Source organism: Chanos chanos, chromosome 16 (assembly GCF_902362185.1).
Source record: "Chanos chanos chromosome 16, fChaCha1.1, whole genome shotgun sequence".
In the NCBI taxonomy this organism is placed as follows: Eukaryota; Metazoa; Chordata; class Actinopteri; order Gonorynchiformes; family Chanidae; genus Chanos; species Chanos chanos.
Window position 1 is genome coordinate 15,057,074 of NC_044510.1, and position 22,024 is coordinate 15,079,097.

At 41.9% G+C, this 22,024-nt stretch overlaps 2 protein-coding genes and 1 pseudogene across 2 annotated transcripts; 1 reads left to right on the forward strand and 2 right to left on the reverse strand.

Annotated features, from left to right (window-relative positions):
* Positions 1 to 164: 164 nt before the first annotated feature.
* On the reverse strand, positions 165 to 4,109 carry LOC115829227 (uncharacterized protein K02A2.6-like; annotated as a pseudogene).
* Positions 4,110 to 6,860: 2,751 nt separating this feature from the next.
* Positions 6,861 to 7,799, reverse strand: LOC115829228 (olfactory receptor 146-like). Its single transcript, XM_030793287.1, has 2 exons — positions 7,460 to 7,799; positions 6,861 to 7,330 (listed from the first exon to the last, which is right to left on the reverse strand). Exons 1-2 carry the CDS (start codon positions 7,797 to 7,799, stop codon positions 6,861 to 6,863), a joined length of 810 nt encoding a protein of 269 aa, XP_030649147.1.
* Positions 7,800 to 14,894: 7,095 nt separating this feature from the next.
* LOC115829825 (dual specificity protein phosphatase 14) lies at positions 14,895 to 15,999 on the forward strand. Its single transcript, XM_030793989.1, has 2 exons — positions 14,895 to 14,982; positions 15,450 to 15,999. Exon 2 carries the CDS (start codon positions 15,454 to 15,456, stop codon positions 15,964 to 15,966), a length of 513 nt encoding a protein of 170 aa, XP_030649849.1. The 5' UTR covers positions 14,895 to 14,982; positions 15,450 to 15,453; the 3' UTR covers positions 15,967 to 15,999.
* Positions 16,000 to 22,024: the final 6,025 nt, after the last annotated feature.

Here is a 22,024-nt window from a genome sequence, read left to right on the forward strand (position 1 = left end):
TTACAGTATGATAACGGTTGCCTTACAACTAAACCTTATGTAACACATCAATTTACAAACAAAAATTGTTCTGAACATTTTGCTGTTGTACTTTTTTTTTTTTCATTAGGTTATGCACTTATCTCGCAAAGTCTCTCAGGTAAGCTGGAGAATTTCTCTCTCTCTCAGACCGTCTCAAGGTTGTAGTTTGGGGGTTGCCCTGGACTCACAGCTTTTCCAGGAACAGTTTGTACTGTCTCCCTCGACTCTGCCTCCATGGAAAAATCCTTAGTTGCCAGAGGAGTCAGGGTCACTGAACCCTCGGAACCGTTTGACACTTCTTCTGGGACCCTCTCTGGATCCGGTTGCAGAGGTTCCTTAGTGTACCTTGCTCTCATCTGGTCCACATGCCTGCGCAGACTTTGACCATTACTGATGACCACGCTGTATGACACTGGACCTGTACAACTGTTAATGACTCCGGGAACCCACTTCGGACCATAACTGTAGTTTCGGATGAACACTTCATCACCAGGTTGGAAATTTCTCAGTTTGGTGCCTGGATCATGAATTTGTTTCTGCCTCAATTGCCTCTCTTGTATCTTTGCTTTTAGATCCGGTATCAACAGGTCAAAGGTCGATCTTAGTTTTCTGGACATGAGCATCTCAGCTGGAGAATTTCCTGTTGTGGAGTGAGGGGTAATTCGGTAATTGAACAGGAATCTGGAAAGCTTTGTTTCAACTGTCTTGCCTGGCGTTTTCTTTAGTCCATCTTTTAAGGTTTGTACAGCCCTCTCGGCCAATCCATTCGATGAGGGATGGTATGGAGCTGATGTGAAATGGCGGACACCATTTTGCTTCAAGAATCCCTCGAATTCAGCACTAGTGAAACATGATCCATTATCTGTGATGAGATATTCCTGTATTCCATGTGTGCTGAAACTTTGCCTTAGTTTCTCAATAGTCGCTTGGGAAGTGGATGAGTTCATGGCATAAGCTTCCATCCATTTTGAATGTGCATCCACAATCACCAAGAACATCTTCCCTAGGAAAGGGCCTGCATAGTCTGCATGTGGTCTAGACCATGGTCTCTCAAGCCATTCCCATGGATGAAGTGGAGCCAATGGTGGACTCTTCGCATTCTTTTGGCATTCCCCACAACTGCTCACTTCTCTCTCCACCTCTTTGTCCATCCCTGGCCACCATACATATGATCTTGCCAATCCCTTCATTTTGGACATTCCTGCATGTGTGCAATGTAACTGTCTCAACAGGATTGTTCGCCCTTGTTGAGGTACGATCACTCTTGCACCCCACAAGACACAGCCCTCTCTGACACTCAAAGCTAGCCTTCTTGCGTAGTATGGTTGCAACCTGGAATCTGTTACTACCGGCCATCCTTTCAGAACATATTCACGCACCTGTGACAAGATCACATCTTGAGCTGTCCATTTCCTAATTTGTTCTGCATTCAGGGGAGCGGTGTCTAACAACTCAAGCATCAACACCTTGTCCTCCTCCTGCTCTCCCTCATCCCCCGACTCAGGCACAGGCAGTCTGCTTAGTGCGTCCGCATTTGCGTGCTGCTTTCCCGTTTTGTACACAATTTTGTACTCGTAGGCTCTAAGCCACACAGACCAGCGCTGTACCCTTGGAGATACCATTTGTGGTACTTGTTTCCTCTCATTGAACAAGGTTATCAGGGGTTTATGGTCAGTGACAATAGTAAAAATCCATCCGTACAAATACTTGTGGAATCTTTGGACCCCGAAAATCACTGCCAGTCCTTCTTTGTCTAGTTGGGAATAGCGTCTTTCTGCTGGCGTCAGGGTACGTGACATGAACCCCAACGGTCTTTCACTCCCGTCCTCCATCTTGTGCGATAAGACCGCTCCTACCCCATAAGGAGAAGCATCACATGAAAGAATAAGCTCTTGACTGGCTGAGTAGTGCACCAACACATCTGCAGATCTCAACAGCGCTTTTGATTTTTGGAAAGCCTTCTCTTGTGGTTCATTCCAACTCCATTTTTCATCCTTTCGCAGGAGCTGATATAGTGGAGCTAACAATGTGGCCAGATTAGGTAAGAACCTGCTATAATAGTTAAGTAAGCCTAAATATGCCTTTAACTCTGTGATGTTTGTTGGAGCAGGTGCTTCCTCGATGGCCTTAACTTTGGTCTCCATAGGGCGCAAGCGTCGTGCATCCACAATGTGTCCCAGGTACTGCACTTCTGTTTCCATAAACGTGCACTTGTTTCATCTCAGTCTCAGGCCGGCTTCTTCCAGCCGCTTCAGTACTTCTCCCAAGCTCCTCAAATGGTCTTCCTCGGTTGTCCCTGTGACTATGATGTCATCCAAGCAACTGCTACCTGTGTTACCCCTTGTAGCAGACTCTCCATTGTCCTCTGGAATATAGCTGGTGCTGAGGAGACCCCATACGGTAAGCGACTATATGTAAAAAGTCCTTTATGTGTATTTATGGTCACATATTTCTGGGACGGCTCATCCAACGTAATCTGTTGATATGCATGACTCATATCTAGTTTGGAAAACTTCTGTCCTCCTGACAGCACTGCGAACAAATCTTCCAGCTTGGGGACTGTGTATTGCTCTAATGAAGCCACCTGATTAACTGTCAATTTATAGTCCCCACACAACCTGACTGTGCCATCTGGCTTCAAAATGGGAACTACTGGGGCCGCCCATTCGGAATATTTAACAGGTGTGATGATGCCCTCTTTCAATAATCTATTAATTTCTTGCTCAACTTTCGCTCGCATGGCATAGGGGACAGATCGGGGCCTATAAAACTTTGGGGTGGCATTTTCTGCCACATGGATGACTGCGGAGTTTCCCTTCAGTGTGCCCAATTCTTCTTTAAAGACTGAGGCATGTCTCTGAAGTACCTGCTGCAGTGTCATTGATTCATTATGGGTATACTTTATTTCTACCCAATTTAACTGAATTTCTTCCAGCCAGTTCCTGCCGAGCAAATTTGGCCCTATACCGTTGACCACCACTAAGGGTAAGGATGTTGTCTGCTTTTGATAAGTAACTTTGACCCTAGCTACTCCCAAAATATGGATTTGCTCCCCCGTGTATGTTTTTAGACACATCTCAGTTTTCTCTAATGTTGGGCTGACTTGGGTCTTGCATATTTTCTTGTACTCCGTTTCATTCATGACTGTGACACTACTTCCAGTGTCTAGCTCAAATTTGACTGGATGCCCTTCAATTTTCATGTCGACCTGAAATGGCTTCACTCTCTTTGTGCTTGAGGCTGTTACACTGTTCAGCGAATAGGTAAGCTCTGTCTCATCTTCTTCTTTCTCTACAGCTAAGCTATGTGCTCTGTGAGTATTAGATTTTTCAAAGGCATGCTGTCTCTTACTCATTTATTTCTCGGGTTTTGCATGCCCTTGCAATATGACCTATTTTTGCACACTTATGGCATTTCTCATTCTTGAATTTACATTCCGTCGCAACATGTCCCTTGCCTTTGCATCTATAGCACTCAACAAGTTTCTCGTGCTCCATTTTCTAACTCCCGTGCGAGCTTTTACTCTCTGCATAGATCTTATTGCATGTCATGGCTGCTGGCTTCCCTTGTATGTCTTGTGCATGTTTATTTGCGGTTTCCATGGCCAATGCGATTTTCGTAGCGTTCTCAAAAGTTAAGTTTGGTTCCGACAACAGCCGTCTTTGTATCTGATCATCATTTATGCCACACACTAATCGATCTCGAAGCCTTTGGTCCAGAGTAGCTCCTTAATTACAATCGTGAGCAAGCTTTCTGAGTTCAGCCACATACTCCATTAAGGTTTCAGTGGGTTTACGGGAGCGAGAGTCGAATTTAAATCTTTGCACGATCTCACTAGGTCTGGGGTTAAAATGGTTTTGGAGGAGACTCACCAACTCTTCGTATTTTTGGTCACTGGGTTTTGCGGGGCTCAGAAGATTTCTCATGAGGCTATATGTCGGTGCTCCCACTGCACTGATGAAAATAGCTCTCTTCTTGTCATCATCGTCAATTTCGTTAGCGATGAAAAACTGTTCCATAATTTCGCAGTATTCTTCCCAGGTCTGTAACTTGGAATCAAATGTCGAAAGAGTCCCTATCGTACCCATCTTCTTTCCCTCCTTTTTTTTTTTCGAAAGAATCCTAAATTGTCTACCTAGCGTTTTATCCTACCCTCACTTCCAGCCGATAACTTCCACTGCATTCACCGTTTATCTCGTTGCCAATTTTATGTGGTATCTTAGGAGAGATGACCGACGCAGACAGTCTTTTATGATATTTATTTTTCTCTTCCGAACGGGAGTACAAATGCAAAAGTGGCACTTCGGCATCCAATTACTATCTCACTCAAAGCTTTCTATTTTTTCTCTTTTAGGTTTCACAACGAACATCAACACAGGACAGCGCCACCCGGTGATTACTCCAGGTAAGGTGTTTTACATATACATATTCACGATATTACAGCCACCAAAGCACCTGACTGCTAAAGTTTTAAACTGAGACTAAAGAGGTGTAGTCTGAAAATGATCCATAAAGGTTCCTTGCAGTTCTTGCACACATCCTGCTGCGGCTACTCAACGAAGTTTTTCCAGGCTGTGTAATGCACATGGACATAGCTTCACTTCTTCCCACTCCATATTCTTCTTCACTGATTTCTCACGTTTTGATGTTACCTTTATTCACAAAATACAGATAACACAGGTATCAGCCAATGAAGATACCAAAACGTGTTACTAGCTACCTCAGAAACTACTAGCATTGAAGCTAAGTGACAACATCTCGATTAAGGTAGCTAGCTACACTAAACAAAGTAAGTTATTGTTAGATGGCTACGCTTAAGTCTTTAACTGTGTTCCTACTTTGCACCAGGCTATTGCACTGAAAATAAAGTAATGAAAGGACTATGATGTTTGTCCTTGTATCTTTATGTGGTAACTTAGGGAATTTGTAGTTTTAGAGGGTAACTCAAAAGTAAAGTAATGAGTAGTGTAATTACTTTCCAAAAGGAATAACAAGTAAAGTAATCCCATTACAATTTAAAGAAGTAATTGGTAACTTACAACTACTTTTAGGACCAGCAGTTCTGCGGTGCCGTGCCGGTGCCAGTTTTTTAGCACCGGCACCAGTATTTTTTAAGTGGAAAAGCGCAGCCCCGGTGCTTGATTAGGCACCGGCACCGGCACCGCGTTAATGGAAAAGGGGTATGTGGAGTCACAGCTGCCACTGTCACTGCTGAGGGTACCAACACTTGCTTATGATCTTAGAGTTCACCTCTTTGAGTAGATCACTTCCAGAGGGCATGGAGAGAATGGTGTTCTCCTGTGCAGACATGGATCAACAGTTTCTGTGTTTGTCATGCAGATCGTAAGCGCATAATTGCTACCACGGCACCCTGTAGCAGCCAGGACAGCAGCTAAGACAGCTCAGGTCTTAACCTTTGCTTGGTGCCCTGCTTCTCTCCTTCTTTGTCTCCTTCAGCGAGACCATCTCTCTGGAGAAAACATCCACAGACCTAGAATTTCTTGTACAGTCAGAGGATTTCCAAGTGTCCCTGATGAGACATTGCTGCATCTTCTGATGTTTGAGCTACTAATTTAGTGACACTGGAACAGGTATAGTTTAATGACATGTCCCTGATTTGGACATGCACTGCCCCTCCTTTGGGCCTCGCTGAATTTTACAAGGCCCGCTGGTTTACGGCTGGGATATTTGTGCTCATTACCCTTGAAATCTGCATCCTACTTGAACTGTTTGGCATCACTGCCAGATCTTTTCTTTAGGCATCACTTTAGAAATCAAGATCTGCTTTCACTCAGACTGTCACAGCAGACAACAGTCAGCACAGTTAATGAGGCCTGCACTCCTCGTGCTGTTATGGTACTATGTCTGGAATTCTACCCGTTATCACCATCGAAGCGACATCTTCAAGGTATTCCACAAGATCAAGGCCCTACTTCCGTAACAAACAAAAAGGCCACGCCCACCAAATCCTTCCCCGTTGGCACGGGAACAAGACTTACAAACATCTCTACGTAATATTCCAATGCAACCAAAATTTAACGCCCATGGTGATTGTGCACCAAAGGTGGTGACTGTGCACCTTTTCATGAGAGATGAGTGTATAGTGTCTGTGAAACTTATTACAATTATAAAACATATGTAGATATCAGGGCTGTCACTGGTGTCATGAATTTGAACTTGAATCCCCACAATCTTTTTCAGTTTGCTTTCAAATGTTTATTTTTAAACTAGGCCAAATATGTGATGGGGAAACCATATGGTGAACACACAGGCATGACGTATACAAGTTATTCAGCACTATGTTGGAAGACATGATATTGAAAATGTAACTTATTAGACATTTAAAGGAAGATATATGTCTAATAGTTAAATCCATGGTTTATCAGTCGCATGTTTGTATTTAGGAGAGTTTTCACATATGTATATGTATATATACACATAAATAACAAACTAACAACACTTAAGCTTAAACCACTTAATATTCATGTTTAGCAGGCATTAAGATCCAGTTAACACTTCCTGAGTGGATTTCTTTTGAAATGTCAAGATTCAGAGGCAAGCACACACAGTAGCTGGTAGGACAGTAATGCATAAGGGGTGAAATAAATGAGCTATTTGTGCAAAGATGGTTTTCTCCCATAGCAAAGGAAGACAATTTCAGCTGAATAAAATTCCTGACTACCTCACTACCTTTATCTTGGAAAAAGAAAAAGAAAAAAAAGAGCTGTAGGACTCTACTATAGTGTTTTGTCCTCAAGGAGGGAATTATACTAAGGCTTTGTTTTGGTGGTGAATCTGTGCAAACGTATTGTAACTTATGAAATTATAAACTTATAAAATTATACTGTAACTTTGTTTCTACAAAAAAGATGGGTAAACTTTTGTCTTATTTCTTTGGTTTGCAAACCATATATTATGGGGTTCAGGCTAGGTGGCACAACATGGAACATGATACTAGATAGTTTTCTTTCATCAGAATACTGAGGAAGCCGGTGAAGAAAAACTACAGTGAATCCAGACACCAGCAAGATTATATAAAGAGACAAGTGAGTGCAACATGTTTTCAGAGCCCTGGTGTTTAATACCTTGCTTTTACTTTTCAGGCACACCAAAGCAATTTTTAGGTAACTAAATGCTATACCTCCTATAGCGAAGACAGCCCCAATAAATGTAAAAACGAGCCCATACACATTATTGATCAATACGTCTTCACAAGACAGTTTATATAACGATACATTGTCGCAAAAGGGATTTAGGATGGTTGACCTACAGTGAGACAAACGTACAGTGAGGCCCAGTAAAATTCCCACTAAAACTAATGCCACTCCCCACACTGATGCAGACATTTTAATCACTGTTTTGCTGGTCATGATTGTCGAGTACCGTAAAGGGTTACATATGGCCACGTATCTGTCAAAGGCCATGATCATTAATATACCGTGAGATGTTGTGGCAAACAAGTGAGCAAAGTAAGCCTGAATCACACATTCAACATATGTTATATATCTGTCTGAGGTTTCCCTGAAAATGTCATTCAGTAAACGTGGCACAATGACAGTGGTGCCCAGTGCGTCATTCACAGGTAAGTTGCAAAAGAGGATGTGCATGGGCTGATGGAGACTCTCCTCCATTGAGATGATCATGATAAGTCCAATGTTAGATATCATGATGAAAACATATGCCAGAAAAAGAAGAATGAAAGCTGGATAGGCTGACTGGTCTGTCACTTTTAGCCCCTCCACAAGAAGAATATGGTGTTTGAATGTTAGGTTCTCCATCTGATGTTCTGTGGTGTCACAAATCCTCAAAGTAGAATAGCATCAAAAATGGGAGGAAGAATGCTACTTGTGGTAATGTCTACGTATGTTTATAAATACACACTCACAAAGAACTGAGCTGTTCAGTTATATGCCTTTGCTTATACTTCCACTATGCAACAGAATAGTAAGTACAGTAAATTCTCAAATAGTGGCCTTTATTTACCTCGGCCGAAGAAAGAACCAGGCCTTTATTTGAGACAGGATATTATTAGAGACACGCCATTATTTATTGTTCTTCTGTTTCCAGCTCACTGGCCGACATGTCCCTACCATACCTATGCCATCTAAAATCAGAAATTTTCCCTTCTGTAACTTTTTCCAAGTACCATTAAGATGTGCCGTTATCTGAAATAACTCACAGAGATGATGAAATAACACATCGTTAGAGCATAATTACCGTATGTTGTACTGATGTAAATAATGCTGTGGAAATATGATGAATTTACCACCTGAGCCTTTCTGTAATTTTTTTTAATCCAGTCTGTATTTGGAACCAGCCATTATTTGCCCAAACAAGCAGCACCCCTTACTATAATTAGAAACCACCGTAATTTGGAAGCCATTATTTGCCCAAACAAGCAGCACCCCTTACTGTAATTAGAAACCACCGTAATTTGGAAGCCATTATTTGAGAATTTACGGTATACTACCGTTTACATTTTGTCAGGAATAAGTTGTATTAATTTCTCAGCCACTTCAATACATATCATATCTGGCTATGATCAGTGTTGTTGAAAATCATCCTGGATTGGGTTCTATTTACATTATAATCTAATATAATATAATATAACCCAGTAGAATAGAATAGAATCTTACCATGAGCTAAGACTGAGGAGTCTCAACTTAGTCTAGTATTCAAGCTTCACTGTGCACTTTCTACTCTGCTGTTATCTATATAAACCAACATCAGCCTCAAGGGATGTGGTTTGGTAATGTGCGTCATACGTGACGTGTCTTCACAGAGTGAAAGATCACATTAACCCATTAAGGCCGGATGCAACGTTTGTGTGGTCCCATTAAGACCGGGTGCGACGTCTGCATTCTGTAAGTGCTCGATCCGTCCCGGCTACCTGATCTGTTCTGCATATGCACGCGTTTAGGGTTAGGGTAATGCTGCATTCCATTTACCTCAGAACTCGGAGCGGGGAATGATGTCATGCCGGAGTTGACTGCATTCCCAAACAACAACTCGGAAAACCGTTTTAGCCAGGTTAGCTGTCGTTAGCCATTGTTAGCAATACCAGTTGATAACAACACATTATTTTGTGCATGCAAACACCGTAGCAACATGTCCACAGTCGTATTGTATGTACCACTGATTTAATGAGACACGACTAAGACAGAAGTGTCATTAAACAGTAAACTACTACAGCTTTCACTACTTCACCACTGGGGGCAGCCATCTTGGATTTTTAATTTGGGGTTGGTGAGGTTCCTCTGACTTTCTGATTTGGAAATCTGACTTGAGGGGGCGTTCCCGTTGAAATTTCCGACTGGGAACTCGGAAATTCCGACTTCCGAGTTCAAATGGAACACATCATTAGGGTCAGGGTTAGTTGACTTTTGCGCCAGTGAGCACATGTGCAGAACGGATCAGGCCACCGGGACAGATCAGGTCACACACTTGTGTTTTCCTTAACAAACAGATACACTGAAAATAAATACGAAATAAGAGGAGACAGATGCGTTGACAGGGTTCATAAAGGGAGGACATGCTTAACTTATTTTCTACTGTATACTGGGGGATGGATTGGTATTTTCTCAGTATTTGGAGGGACACAATATGTTCATATGGGGGACACCCCATATGAACAGAGGACTTATATCACTCCTCCTTAAACCTAATAAAGACCCAGTTCTTTGCTCAAGCTGTCGCCCATTACCTCTCATTAATACAGGCATTAAATTCATCACTAAGGCACTAGCTATAAGAGTAGAAACCATCATTCCTTCTATAATACACCCTGATCAAACAGGCCTCATTAAAGGCAGGCATTCATCAAATAACATGCGCTGCCTGTTCAGTCTAATCAGTATAGCCAAAAACAAAACAAAATAAAAAACAATACAGTTACCTTGTCATTAGATGCCAAAAAGCATTTGACTGGCTTAACTGGACACTTCTGTTCTCCACATTAGAAAGATTTGGTTTTGAGGAGTCATTTATTCAGTGTATAAAATTTTGTACAACTTACTCACACCATCAGTAATCACAAATAGTATAATTTCACAACATTTTACACTTCACAAGGGTACAACACAAGGATGCCCAATCTCACCCCTACTATTTGCACTGTTTATTGAACCCCTAGCAGCTGCCATCCACCAAGAAACCCAAATCACTGGTCTCACCGCTCTGAACACAACCCACAAGGCCAGTCTATATGCAGATGACCTACTAGTATATACATAAAATCCTCTAACAGCACTTCCAGACATTTCCAGTCTGACTGAGACATGTTCCATCATCTCGAAATATTCAGTCAACTGGTCTAAATCCATTATTCTCCCAGTTAACCAGGACTTTTACTGGAAAAATAAAAAGCCAAGATTTAACTCTCAGTACTTCAGGAAAGCAAGCTGCTTAGCAGCTTTAATGCTCCAAACTTTTCCCATTACTTCTGAGCTCATCAGTTAAAGTACATAATGAAATGGACATATTCAGATATGTAACGAGATCCTTGGCTTAAAATTGAACAGTCAGTATATGAAGAACTCTCCATTTAAGACCTACCACTCCCAATAAATCAAAAAATATAACTGCTATAAGATCATCACCATTTCAACAACTCTGGAAGCCTGGTGGAAAATCAATAAGATGATCAGCCATCCTGTGTGTGTGTCTGTGTGTTAGCTGACTTTAGAAAATGAGCATTTCTGATAAAAAAAAAAAAAATACAAAAACCTAAAAATGAAAAAAAAAATGGACATGCACTCTTCTGAGGCACATAGGTACTTGTACTGTAGTGAGGGCTCAGAGGTGAATGAAAGTTGGAATTCCCCTTGCTCTGAAGTTGAACCTTTTTTTTACATTTTACCGAAATGCCGTTCTCTTCTCTTTGCCATTGTCCATCGCTTGTACCTAACCTATGTTTTTTGGCTATTGTATTGTCACATAAAGTGCCCGTTTTAAAAGTTTGGCTCCGTCTGCAGGCCAGATTATCTTGAATTAGGTGTGGTTGAAATTTGAGCCTATGTAGGAAAAACACAGAGGGTCCTTTAGCTGAAAGTAACATACGTACCAAAGACAAGTGTAATACAGTGGCTTTGCATGTCAATGCTTCCTCTTCATGGTAGATGTACACTGACTATGTTCAGATGCCGTGAATTAGAGGGGACAATAGGGTACAATATAAACAACGTCACTGAAAGGCCTTAATCAAGAAATGACCTGAGGTTTTTTTTTATTTCATGTCTGAGTTGAATTTTTGCTTCATGCTAATTTGTAACACTCCCAGTTAGCAGACAGTCTTATCCAGAGCAATTAACAGTGGGGCCAATTGCCAGGACAATCTCAGAATAAAGTGCCTTGCTCAAGGACAGAATAGAGGTAGTCCCTGGGATCGAATGCCTAACGTTTCTCTTGGAAGCCTAGATTAACCACTAGGCTGTCACCAGCCCAACTTTTTTTTTTGTAACAACGGACTTCTTACTGACTTTCTGTTTTTCTTGCCTTGAAAAGGCTTTCTGTTGTGTTATTATGCACGATCACCCTCTTCGAATTATGTGAACGAGGCAGGCAGGGCTAACATATTGAATCTTAGCTCTCTCGACTCCACCTACCCTGACATCACAGACCAAGTGACAGAGCAAAGGGCACCTTTTTACCCCGAAATAGCCAATGAACACTTTGTTGTTTACTTAACTGGAAACGTTGTCATACCTTAAATGAGTGTAATGGAGATTCTTATTTCAAATGTAGCCTACGTGCCCAGAGTTCTCCCACGGTGGTCCGTCATTCTAACAAAGTCTACAGCAGTGAAGTGAGCTGAACGAAATGCACTTTTTGAGAGTTGCTTCCTCCAGTCAGCTGAACAAAAGGCCAAAGTAGACCACAGTGAAGACATGATGAAAGAGTACCCGCAGTCTTGTGTAACGTATAACCAATTAATTTTATAAAGGTAGCCTATTTAGAAATGGGAGGAAAAAAAACGCAGTTATCACAACGCTTGAATATCTGAGTCACTTCACTTTGGGTGGAATTGTAGAAATTTTGCGTGTACAAACATTGAGCGATTACCATAAAGGAAAAAAAAAAAAATCTAATCCTTGACTGCTGAGCTGAACACTTTGATATTCTTTGTTATAAACTAAACCCCTCTGATCCCTCCATCTTTGACAGTCCTCCAAACTTCCAACCAGTCTCTGACCTTGACGACCCCCCCCAGAGTTCACAGAGATCCTCTGGGCAATCAGAGGCCTAAATAACTGAGGCGCACTGAACTGTAGTGACTCTTCTTTCTTTCTTTCTTTCTTTCTTTCTTTCTTTCTTTCTTTTTCTCATTTCTTATCTATTTATTTATTTGTTATGTCATTCTCTCTTTTTTTTTTTTTTTTGGTTGTCTTTTTTTCCCTCATTCGTCCATCCGTTAAACTACTGATGTGTCCTACATGTTCAATTTGTCTTACATGTTTTAATTTGTCTTTTCCACTCACCTCATCCCTGTGTCATCCTGTAGATACAATGTTTGAAATCGAGGACTTGGTGTTTGGTGATTGAATGGGATGGAGGGAAACTGCCATACATTCCTAAGATGTAATACCAGCCAACACGTTTATGTGGGCCCCACATGGGTTATGCTTGGGCTACATAGGTACCAAATGGACATGGGCCCAAAATGGGCATCTTATTGGGGGCCAACTTGGGTCAACTAAGTAGGTCCCACATGGGCGAACCCAGGTGGGCTCCCTGTGTGGGCCCTAGTTGAGTCACCTAATGGGAAATGAGTACATGGGCTCAGAATGGGCAACATAAATGGGGCCCATTTGGGTTTATCAAATGGGTTAGACGTGTGCAGTCAGTCCCATATAGGCAGATTACATGGATCCAAGGTAGTACACAAATAGGTAATCAGTATATGGCTTCACTGTCCTCCTGTAGGTCCACAAGGTTCTCATGTTGAGACCACCACATTAGTCTACGAAACTTGTCATTTCTACAGGAGGACAGTGTGTTGTGATGGCTCAGTGATATAAGCTGCTGCCCCCTTGCTCAGAACATTACAGGATTGAATCCATGTTGTACTTTCTTTTTTTTCTCCCAAGTTATTCATGCACACATATAAGGCACCAGTTTCACTTTCACGCGCTATAAGGCACAGATTTACTATTGGTCAAGGTTAGGTTTAGGATTTGGGATGGGTTAGGGCTAAGGTTAGGTTTAGGGTTTGGGATGGGTTAGGGCTAAGGTTAGGTTTAGCTTCTCTTTAGCACCCATAGTGCAAAACATACCCGAGAGTACATATTTGTGTCTCTGCAGAAACGTGGTCAGAGGTATGTATATCCCGTGAGATTGTATATCCCATTGACCTCCTCAGAGGTTTCACTGATCTGTACCTCACTCACTCATTATCTAAGCCGCTTATCCTAGTTGGGGTCGCGGGGACCAACACATTCCACAATGTTTTGAAGTTAATAATGTGTTAGGGACCTGAATAACAATGTGTTGGTGTTTGGGGGAAGCTGTAGATGAGTGTGGGGTTTGTGAAGAGCAGAGTGATCATGTGTTCTGTGTTCCTGTTCCTCTTCCTCTTTATATAGGCTGAGATGCAGTGAAGTCTCTGACCACTGCACAGTGGAGAGAAAAAGGCCCGGGCCATCATTTTGCCATTTTGCAACAGGCTTCAGTTCTGTGGGAACTCTTACACTGAGGTAGAGCTTCAAAGTCACCAGTCATTCTAGAGAGAGAGAGAGAGAGAGAGAGAGAGAGATGTGGAGACAGTCCATATTCACACAAAGCTACTGAACAATCATATATAATCACCACGTCATACAGAAGGCGAGAGGGGACAACACTAGATTTTTTTTCTCTCAATCCTTTTTTCTCAGCACTTTTTTTTTTTTCACCAGAACAGTAACATGACCTCAACACAGGTCAGCAAACAGCCAGATGCTGCACTCACTCTAACACAATTAACAGTGGAGGATTCCTCAGACTCCACAGTTGATTCATTCATAAGATCACTCACACCACTTTCACTGAGGACTCAAGCCATCAGAAATGGCTCCGTGTCTCTCTGTACTGAATAAATTACGCATCAGGGCGCAGCCTGCAGTCCTGGGTGCGTGAACAGAACGAGTGAGTCATGACATACAGCAGGAGAGAAGAGAGAAGAAAAAACAGTTGTGCAGAGGAAAAAACATCTAGAGATGGCCATGATACAGTTAATGCACGACTTCATATTAAAACATACAACCACAGTAAGCTTTACTGTTTACTACTGTTACTTAGAATACCATTACTATTTCTCATGATTACCCACCAGTATGTAACCTATGTTACTGTAACTATGTTCTGTAACTAACCCTGTACTCTGTCTGACATTGCTATGATGGTGGAATGATTTCTTGCATTGTGATTGAGTAAACTGGAGCTTGTCCATTGTCAATGTGTTTTTATCATGTGCTTTATCATTCTGAATGTTCTCAAAACGATAAAGCATTAGAACATTCGTATCATTATTCTCATCACCCAGTAAGCTTCACCAAATGTGCTGAAACTGTGTGTATTGCCATAAACCTTTCTTAAAAAGATTTCAATTCTTAATAATAAACTGAATCACGAAACCAGTGTCACTGTTACTGTTCATGGAATCCACTTGGAAATCATGTCCAAAAATTACTCACCATTACTGCAAATCCAATTGAACGTAATTCCAATTACAAATCTAACATTTCAAAGTAATTCTGTGTGTGCTTATCTGAATCTGTCTGCATGCAATACCACTCTGTGGCCACTGGGGGCGCATGTGTTGATTCTGTCTGATGAAACCCCTCCCTCTGGCTCTACTCTATTTATAATCCTGTCACAGCCAAGCAGCTGATCTGTGGCTCCAGAGACAGACTGTTGTGATTTAGCCTTACACACAGTCATGAGTTAGCATGCTACTACAGTTAGCTTATCCACCAGGCCCTTACACAGGTATGTAGACTACATATTATCACAGTGTTTCAGACCATTACAGATCTCTGCTATCACATAAAGTACCTGAGCACTCAGAGTTCTAGATTATGTTTTGTGAATGCTAGCAGCTATATTAGTTAGCTGCTTCACTGGTTAGCAGCTGTGATAGTGAGTTGCTTTATGTGTTGGTAGCTACATCAAATAGCTGCTTTATGAGTTGGCAACCTTAAAAGTTAACAGTTACATCAGTAAGTTGCTTTATCAGTTAGTTGTAGATGCTGTTGCACTGGTATGAGAGAGCAGCTAATCACAATCTTGCTACAGTCAGTTCAAGTCACAGCTGTAGCACTAGATGAACTGTACTGCAGAACTAGAATGAGAAACTGAATGTATACATATACTGATGTTAGCTAATTTACAAATGTGATCACTGCTAAAACGTGTGTGTGTGTGTGTGTGTGTGTGTTGATACACACCCCCTCCAGCCCCATGTCAATCTCCCAGATTACTCCCACTCTGTATCTGAGTGGCGTGGAGGCCCTCAACCAGTCAGCGCTGACCCACAGACGCATCACTCTCCTGGTGAACGCCAGCGAGGAGTACCCCTGCCCCGAGTACCCGGGGGTGGAGTGTGTCTCCGTGCCCGTGCAGGACCGGCCCCAAGCCCGTCTGGACCCGCACTTCGACGGCGTGGCCGAGCGGATCCACCTGAACCGCGGCGGCAGCTCGCTGGTGTACTGCTCCGCGGGGAGGAGCAGGTCCCCCTCCCTGGTCATGGCGTACCTCATGAGGTTCGAAGGAGCCTCGCTGCTGGAGGCTCACGGCCGGGTGCTGGCCGCTCGGCCCTTCATCAGACCCAACGCCGGCTTCTGGAGGCAGCTGCTCCAGTACGAGAGCAGGCTGTACCACATTAACAGCGTCAGGATGGTGGCCACCTCTCAGGGGGTCCTACCAGAGGCCGTCCAGCCCACACAGGACTCTACGTACCTCCTCAACCTCTAGATTATGACTCTAAAGACCAATCACACCAATGACTGGAGGATAATGGACATGAGTTGGTTCTGAAAAGGGCATGTGTGTGTGAGTGTGTGTTTGTGGGGGTTTTTTTCTGTGTGTGTGTATGTATGTCACTTTCTGTAATATGTCAAAAACACAGAGAATTCCTGAATATGCTAAAGACCATGTGAACTGATGAATTTATAAGTTATTTGACTGTAATTTACTTCCTGATCACGCTAACATATAAAACACTGCTATACATCATACTATGTCATCTTGAGCCCTATTTATTTGTTTGTTCAGTTATCAGAGTATTCATTTATTTGGAGTAGTCCCCGTACTGTAGTATAGAGATTGCGGAAACCTTTGGGGGTGTCTCACAAGCTGGGTCACACCTTCTTTCATTATATGGGGGACACAAGAACGTGTGTGTGGTGGAATATGTGGACGACATGGACAGTCCAGGAAGTGGGCACCCATAACTCCTCAGCACAGTAAGTGACTTTGTGTGTATTTGCTAATGTGTATGCATGAGTATGAGAGCTGTGTGTTTGCTGGCTGGCTGAGCTGAGTTTGATGCTCTAGATGAGATTTACTGCACCTCTCTCTCTCTCACATGAGAGCTGTTTGCACATAGAAAGATGACGGTGAGGCTACAGACACCACATTCTGGGCCACCGGTTTGATTGTATAGCTTTACAAAGGGACTGTTTGTTAGTGAAACATTAACCCCAGTCCCAGAGCATGGTATAACTTTAATCACTGACAAATCTTCATTATCAGATATTATCGGGACGCTATACAAATACAAGATCAAAGCGGTTACCCTGGCATATCGCGCCGCCCAAGGCAGTTTTCCTAGACTGATTTGATTTCAGACTTCTCATTTGAAATCTTAATTTTGATTCTCAGATGATTTCATTTTTTTTTCCTGCATCCTTTCCCCTTTTAACAGAGACTGAGCATTAATGGAGTCTGTGAACTGTAAGTCAGATGTTTACTTTTATGAAAACAGTGCGAGCTGCTGTCAGAGCCAAGGGCTGAGCACAGTTTTGGTAGAAAAGTGTATTGTATCCTCAAGTCACACAAACCCATTAAAGAGCCTGTCTCTGTAGCCCAGTATACTCAGCTCTTATATGGCAAAAGACAGAAGAGACTTTTGCGTTGATCATGAGTTTGGCATTGTCATAAATCTGACATGGTATGTTGTGGAGACAGTAGAGTGTAGGGTGATTATACTATATTGCAGAATGACAACGGAAAAGCCTTCACAATTTACTGTGTTCTGATACACCTTTGTTATGCAAACAGTCAGAGTTTCAATGCCAGTGGATCTTCATCAGGTCCTGTGCTATAAAGCTGTGCTCGCTCTTCCTTCCATATTCTGCCTAAGGGCTTTAGCCCAGCACCCACTGATGTCTCTGCAGATACTGAAAATTCGGCCATGTTATCCGTCTCCCTGTTCATGAGCGCAAGAGGGTTATGGGTAAGATTTTTGTGTTGCAGTTGGTGAGTGTTAGCGAGCAGCACAGCTGTAAAAAATGCTCTTTGAGACTTGAGGGCCCTTTTGCGGTCACCAGCTGTGAACAGCCTGTGACACACAGACAGTAACTCTCCGTTCATTGCCTCCACTGTGTTCTGAGGCTGCTTAGATTTTGCAGAATGATGATGTGGAGCCTCAGTACTAGAGACCTCTAACAGTGACAGTGCCTGTCCAGACCCATGAGTCACGTGGGCAGAAGTCATATTGGAAGGCACCCACTCACCAATACAACATACAGAGACAGAGAGACAGAGATGTTATGTTCATCCTTTTATTCATATATTTACGTGCAACACCCTACAATATTCATTTTGGCTCGACCCAAGTGTCTCTCACTCAAAGGTATGTGGGGGTAACAAAAACAAAATATTTAGTTCCTCTTGTTACGAAAGAGAGAGAGAATCACAGTCACAAGCTGAGTGGTTCTTCTGGGGCTAAATTACAAGTTTCAAGTTTCAAATGTATTTGTCGGGTGTCAATAACAGCAGCAGAGCAGGGTTATGACAATGAAATGTGTTTGGTTCCAGGCATCCTCAATCTGAATTAAACATAAGTAAAAATAGTAAAAATATATAAACTATAAACAATAAATAATGACATATAACTGTTAGTAAGTAGTAAAATATACAATAAGGGAAAAAAAAAACTGTAACGGTAAGATCCAGTGAGTAGCGGTAGCAGGTGAAATAAATACTCTGTAAAGTAAAAGGTGGCGAGAGGGAGAGAGAGAGAGAGAGACTGACTATTCCACAGTCCAGGGTTGGAGGGGGGGGGGGGGGGGGGTAATGAAGTCCAAATTATTGCCTCATTCAAATTTAAATTATTTAACGTTTTTGCTTGATTTTCTTTGATTGTACTGTAAGATTTTACTGATGCTCACGTTAAACTTGTTTTGCTCACTCAGTCACCTATGAAGAAAAAAAAAGAGAAATTATTTTAAAAACGAAAAACGACTGTCTTGTGATATGCCTGCGTGTAAACTAACTTTTATATATTCAGAGTTACTTTAATATCTTCAGAATTACATTTATATATTCAGCTTTATATTTATATAGTCGGAATTATATTTATATATTCAGACTTACTTTTATATATTCAGAGTTATCTTTATATATTTGGAATTACATTTATATATTCAGAATTACATTTATATATTTGGAATCATATTTATATATTCGGAATTACATTTATATATTCAGAATTATATTTATATATCCAGACTTGCATTTATATATTCAGCTTTATATTTATATATTTCCTGTTTGGCCCCTCATTTTATATATATATATATATATATATATATATATATATATATATATATATATATATATATATATATATCTTGCTTTTTATAACGCCTTGATCCTGCTGCCTGGTTAAAGCAGGAAAGCCCATGACAAGGACCATAAAGCACCAGACCAGCCGATCGGACGATGTCTTGCATCACTGTTTCAGCAACACAGACTGCGATATGTTCCGAGAGGCATCAAACAACAACATTGAGGAATTCCCTGAAATGGTAACTGGATTTATTTCTAAATGCATCGATGACGTTGTGCCGAGAGTTACTGTGCGAACTTTTCCTAACCAAAAACCGTGGGTAAATGGTGAAATTCGTGCGTTGCTTAAAGCGCGGACTGCAGCCTTTGACCTACAGGACTGCAAGCGACCTCAGTATGAACAAGAAAATCTGATGAGAGACAATGCAGGGACAAAGTGGAGTCTCTCTACCAGGGTCCCAACACAAGGAACATGTGGAGTGGACTAAAAACGATCACTGACTACAAAGGGAAAACTAGCAGTGTTGGGGAAGTGTCTGCTCCTCTCCCTGAGGAGCTGAACGCTTTTTAAGCACGCTTTGAGAACAACGCCCCATGCCTGGCTGTGGATCTGAACCAGGATGCTTACACACTGCAGGTGTCTAGGGCAGATGTGTGCGAATCCTTCAGGAGGATAGACATACACAAAGTTCCCACATCCCAGGACGTGCTCTCTAGGTATGCACAGACGAGCTGGCGGAAGTGTTCACTGACATCTTTAACCTTTCACTGCTGCAGGCTGCTCTCCCCACATGTTTTAAGAAAACCACCATAGTTCCCGTACCCAAAGTTGTCTGCCTACATGACTACTGCCCTGTTGCACTTACATCTGTCATCATGAAGTGCTTCGAGCGGTTAGTCAAATCACACATCACAACCTCTCTGCCAGCCAAACCTGCTCCGGTTTGCCCACAGACCTTACAGGTCTACTGACGATGCCATCGCCCTCACCCAATGCCTCAGACTACAAAGCCCTGCAGAGAGTGGTCAAGACAGTGCAATGCATCACCAGGACTGATCTGCGGGCCCTGCAGGACGTTTACGCCCACACCATCTTAAAGGACCGCAGTCTCCCCAGCCACAAACTGTTCTCTTTGCTCCCGTCTGGAAAATGCTTCAGATGCATCCGGACGACAACAATCAGGCTCCTTCCTCGCTTTAAGAGTGCTCTGGAACCAAACCCATGGCCAAATACAAGCATTTACCGCCGACACTGAACCTGACCTGCGTCACGACACTATGATGTCACACAGCACCTGCTACGCTGCAACAAAACCACGCCACCTCACACACTGCGCTTGACCGTCTGTAAATACCTTTTATATATATCAGGGATTTCGCTAGGATTTTTTTTGCAGGTCAGGTGTCGGGGAAAGAATTTACTTTACCAGTCAAATATGAAACTTACCGGTCACGCTTCAATAACAGGTACATGTTACAAACGCAAATATAATGTAGGATTATACCTAGGTTGATGAAAGAATGACAACAACCTCAAATCCGTTTGAGAATTTAATGAACACTAACAATGAAGCATAACGAACAGTACCGATTGAGCAAAACCTCAACATTGTTGGCTATGTAGGCTATTACAAAACATCTGTAGCCTGTTTTTTTTTTTTTAAAAAGGCTAGGCCTACATGGCATCAAATGTAGCTCATAGGCTACCAGGTAAGAGTCAACCAAGACTAGCACCAATTCACCTTGGTAGTGTGCAGATTAGTGGTGCTGGAGTTTCACAGTGGGGGAGGGGGGGGGGCAAGAACACAAGGCTTATAGTCAGCTCAATCCACCTTATTTTAGGATTAATATTTGACTCCCAGTCATGGTGTCACTCCGTACCACCTTCCAATCTTATTTCTAGATTGCAAGTTAGGTAACGTAATAATGTTTAAGAAGAAGAGTGAAATGTACACTGACTGTGTGCGGTGTATTTTGTTGATTTGTGAAATCGGAATGACCAACAGAGATTACTTGACTGTAAAGCACTTCCATCTGACATAGGCTCCCTAGATGCTGAAAATACATTCCTGTCCCACTGGTGCTTTGAAGGCTTCAGCTCTCCAGCTCCAGTGTCTGTGTTTTGGCAGTTTTGATTGCATCAAATTAGAAGTTGTGAAGTTGCAGTGTAGCATACACTATGACATTCTGGTATCGCCATTGCTTTTAGGCTTTCCGTTTCTTTCGGAAACTGCGGGAAAATGGTGCATTTAGTTGCCAGAATAAAGAAAATTTTCCCCAGTGGAGGAGGCCCCCGGACCCCCCTACAGGTCTGGGTTTGGCCCGTGTTCTTGCCCCCCCACTTTGAAACTCATTCCGCCGCTACTGGTCTGCACACCACCAAGGTGAATTGGTCTTGGTTCTTGGTTGACAGTATTGGGGAATGGGTAATGTGTTGATGCTCGCGTGCCAAATCAATGGATATTTATCTTTGTTATTCCTTTTGATATGTATGAGTCTTATATTTGTATATATCTTTTATATTTATACAGTTTTAAATGTTCTGATTATTTATATTTGTTGTCCCAAAATTCTGAATAAAAATTACAGTTAGTGCAGAATGGGGCTTTTTCTTTCTGGTAGGGGTGGAGGGTTCACCCAGGGCACCATACAAGCTAGAACCACCACTGTGTATAAGGATTATTACCAGACATTTTGACCGGCAAGTTGTTCATTTATCATTTTTTAAAAATAAATTTTATCAGGCAAAGACCAGTAATTACCAGCTAACGGAAACCCTGACACACACACACACACACATATATATATATTCAAAATTCATTGTGCTTTTTTTAAAAAAAACTGCATACTCTAACTGAGAATCCATTATAGCGAAGGTGTACACAGAAAAAGAACTTCCAAACAGACCTCCTGGTTAAGACTTTTTTTCTTTTTTTGTTTTTGGTTTACAAGACAGAAGATGATTTCCATAGGTAAATTAATATATTGATTTGTGTTAGACTGGACCGTACTGTCATACAATACACATATAACAGTTTGCACTGATGCTCATTCAGCTGGTGCTCTTATCACTGTAAGCTGTACAATACTGTATTACAGTACAATACAGTACAGTACTGAAAGAGGTATAATGTTGAAAAGCCATGATTTATCATTCAGATGTTTGTCTTTTTCAGATTATACTTTATTCACAGAAAAAAAAACAAAATAATAATGAACCAGCAACTCTTTAGCTTAT

Bases quoted from the DNA above. Each gene is read 5' to 3' on its own strand.
- LOC115829228 (XM_030793287.1), bottom strand. From the start codon at position 7,799: ATGGAGAACCTAACATTCAAACACCATATTCTTCTTGTGGAGGGGCTA. The intron at 7,331-7,459 runs GTATATTAATGA...CATTAGTTTTAG, and splicing joins GTTTGCCACAACATCTCACG to TGGGAATTTTACTGGGCCTC.
- LOC115829825 (XM_030793989.1), top strand. From the start codon at position 15,454: ATGTCAATCTCCCAGATTACTCCCACTCTGTATCTGAGTGGCGTGGAG.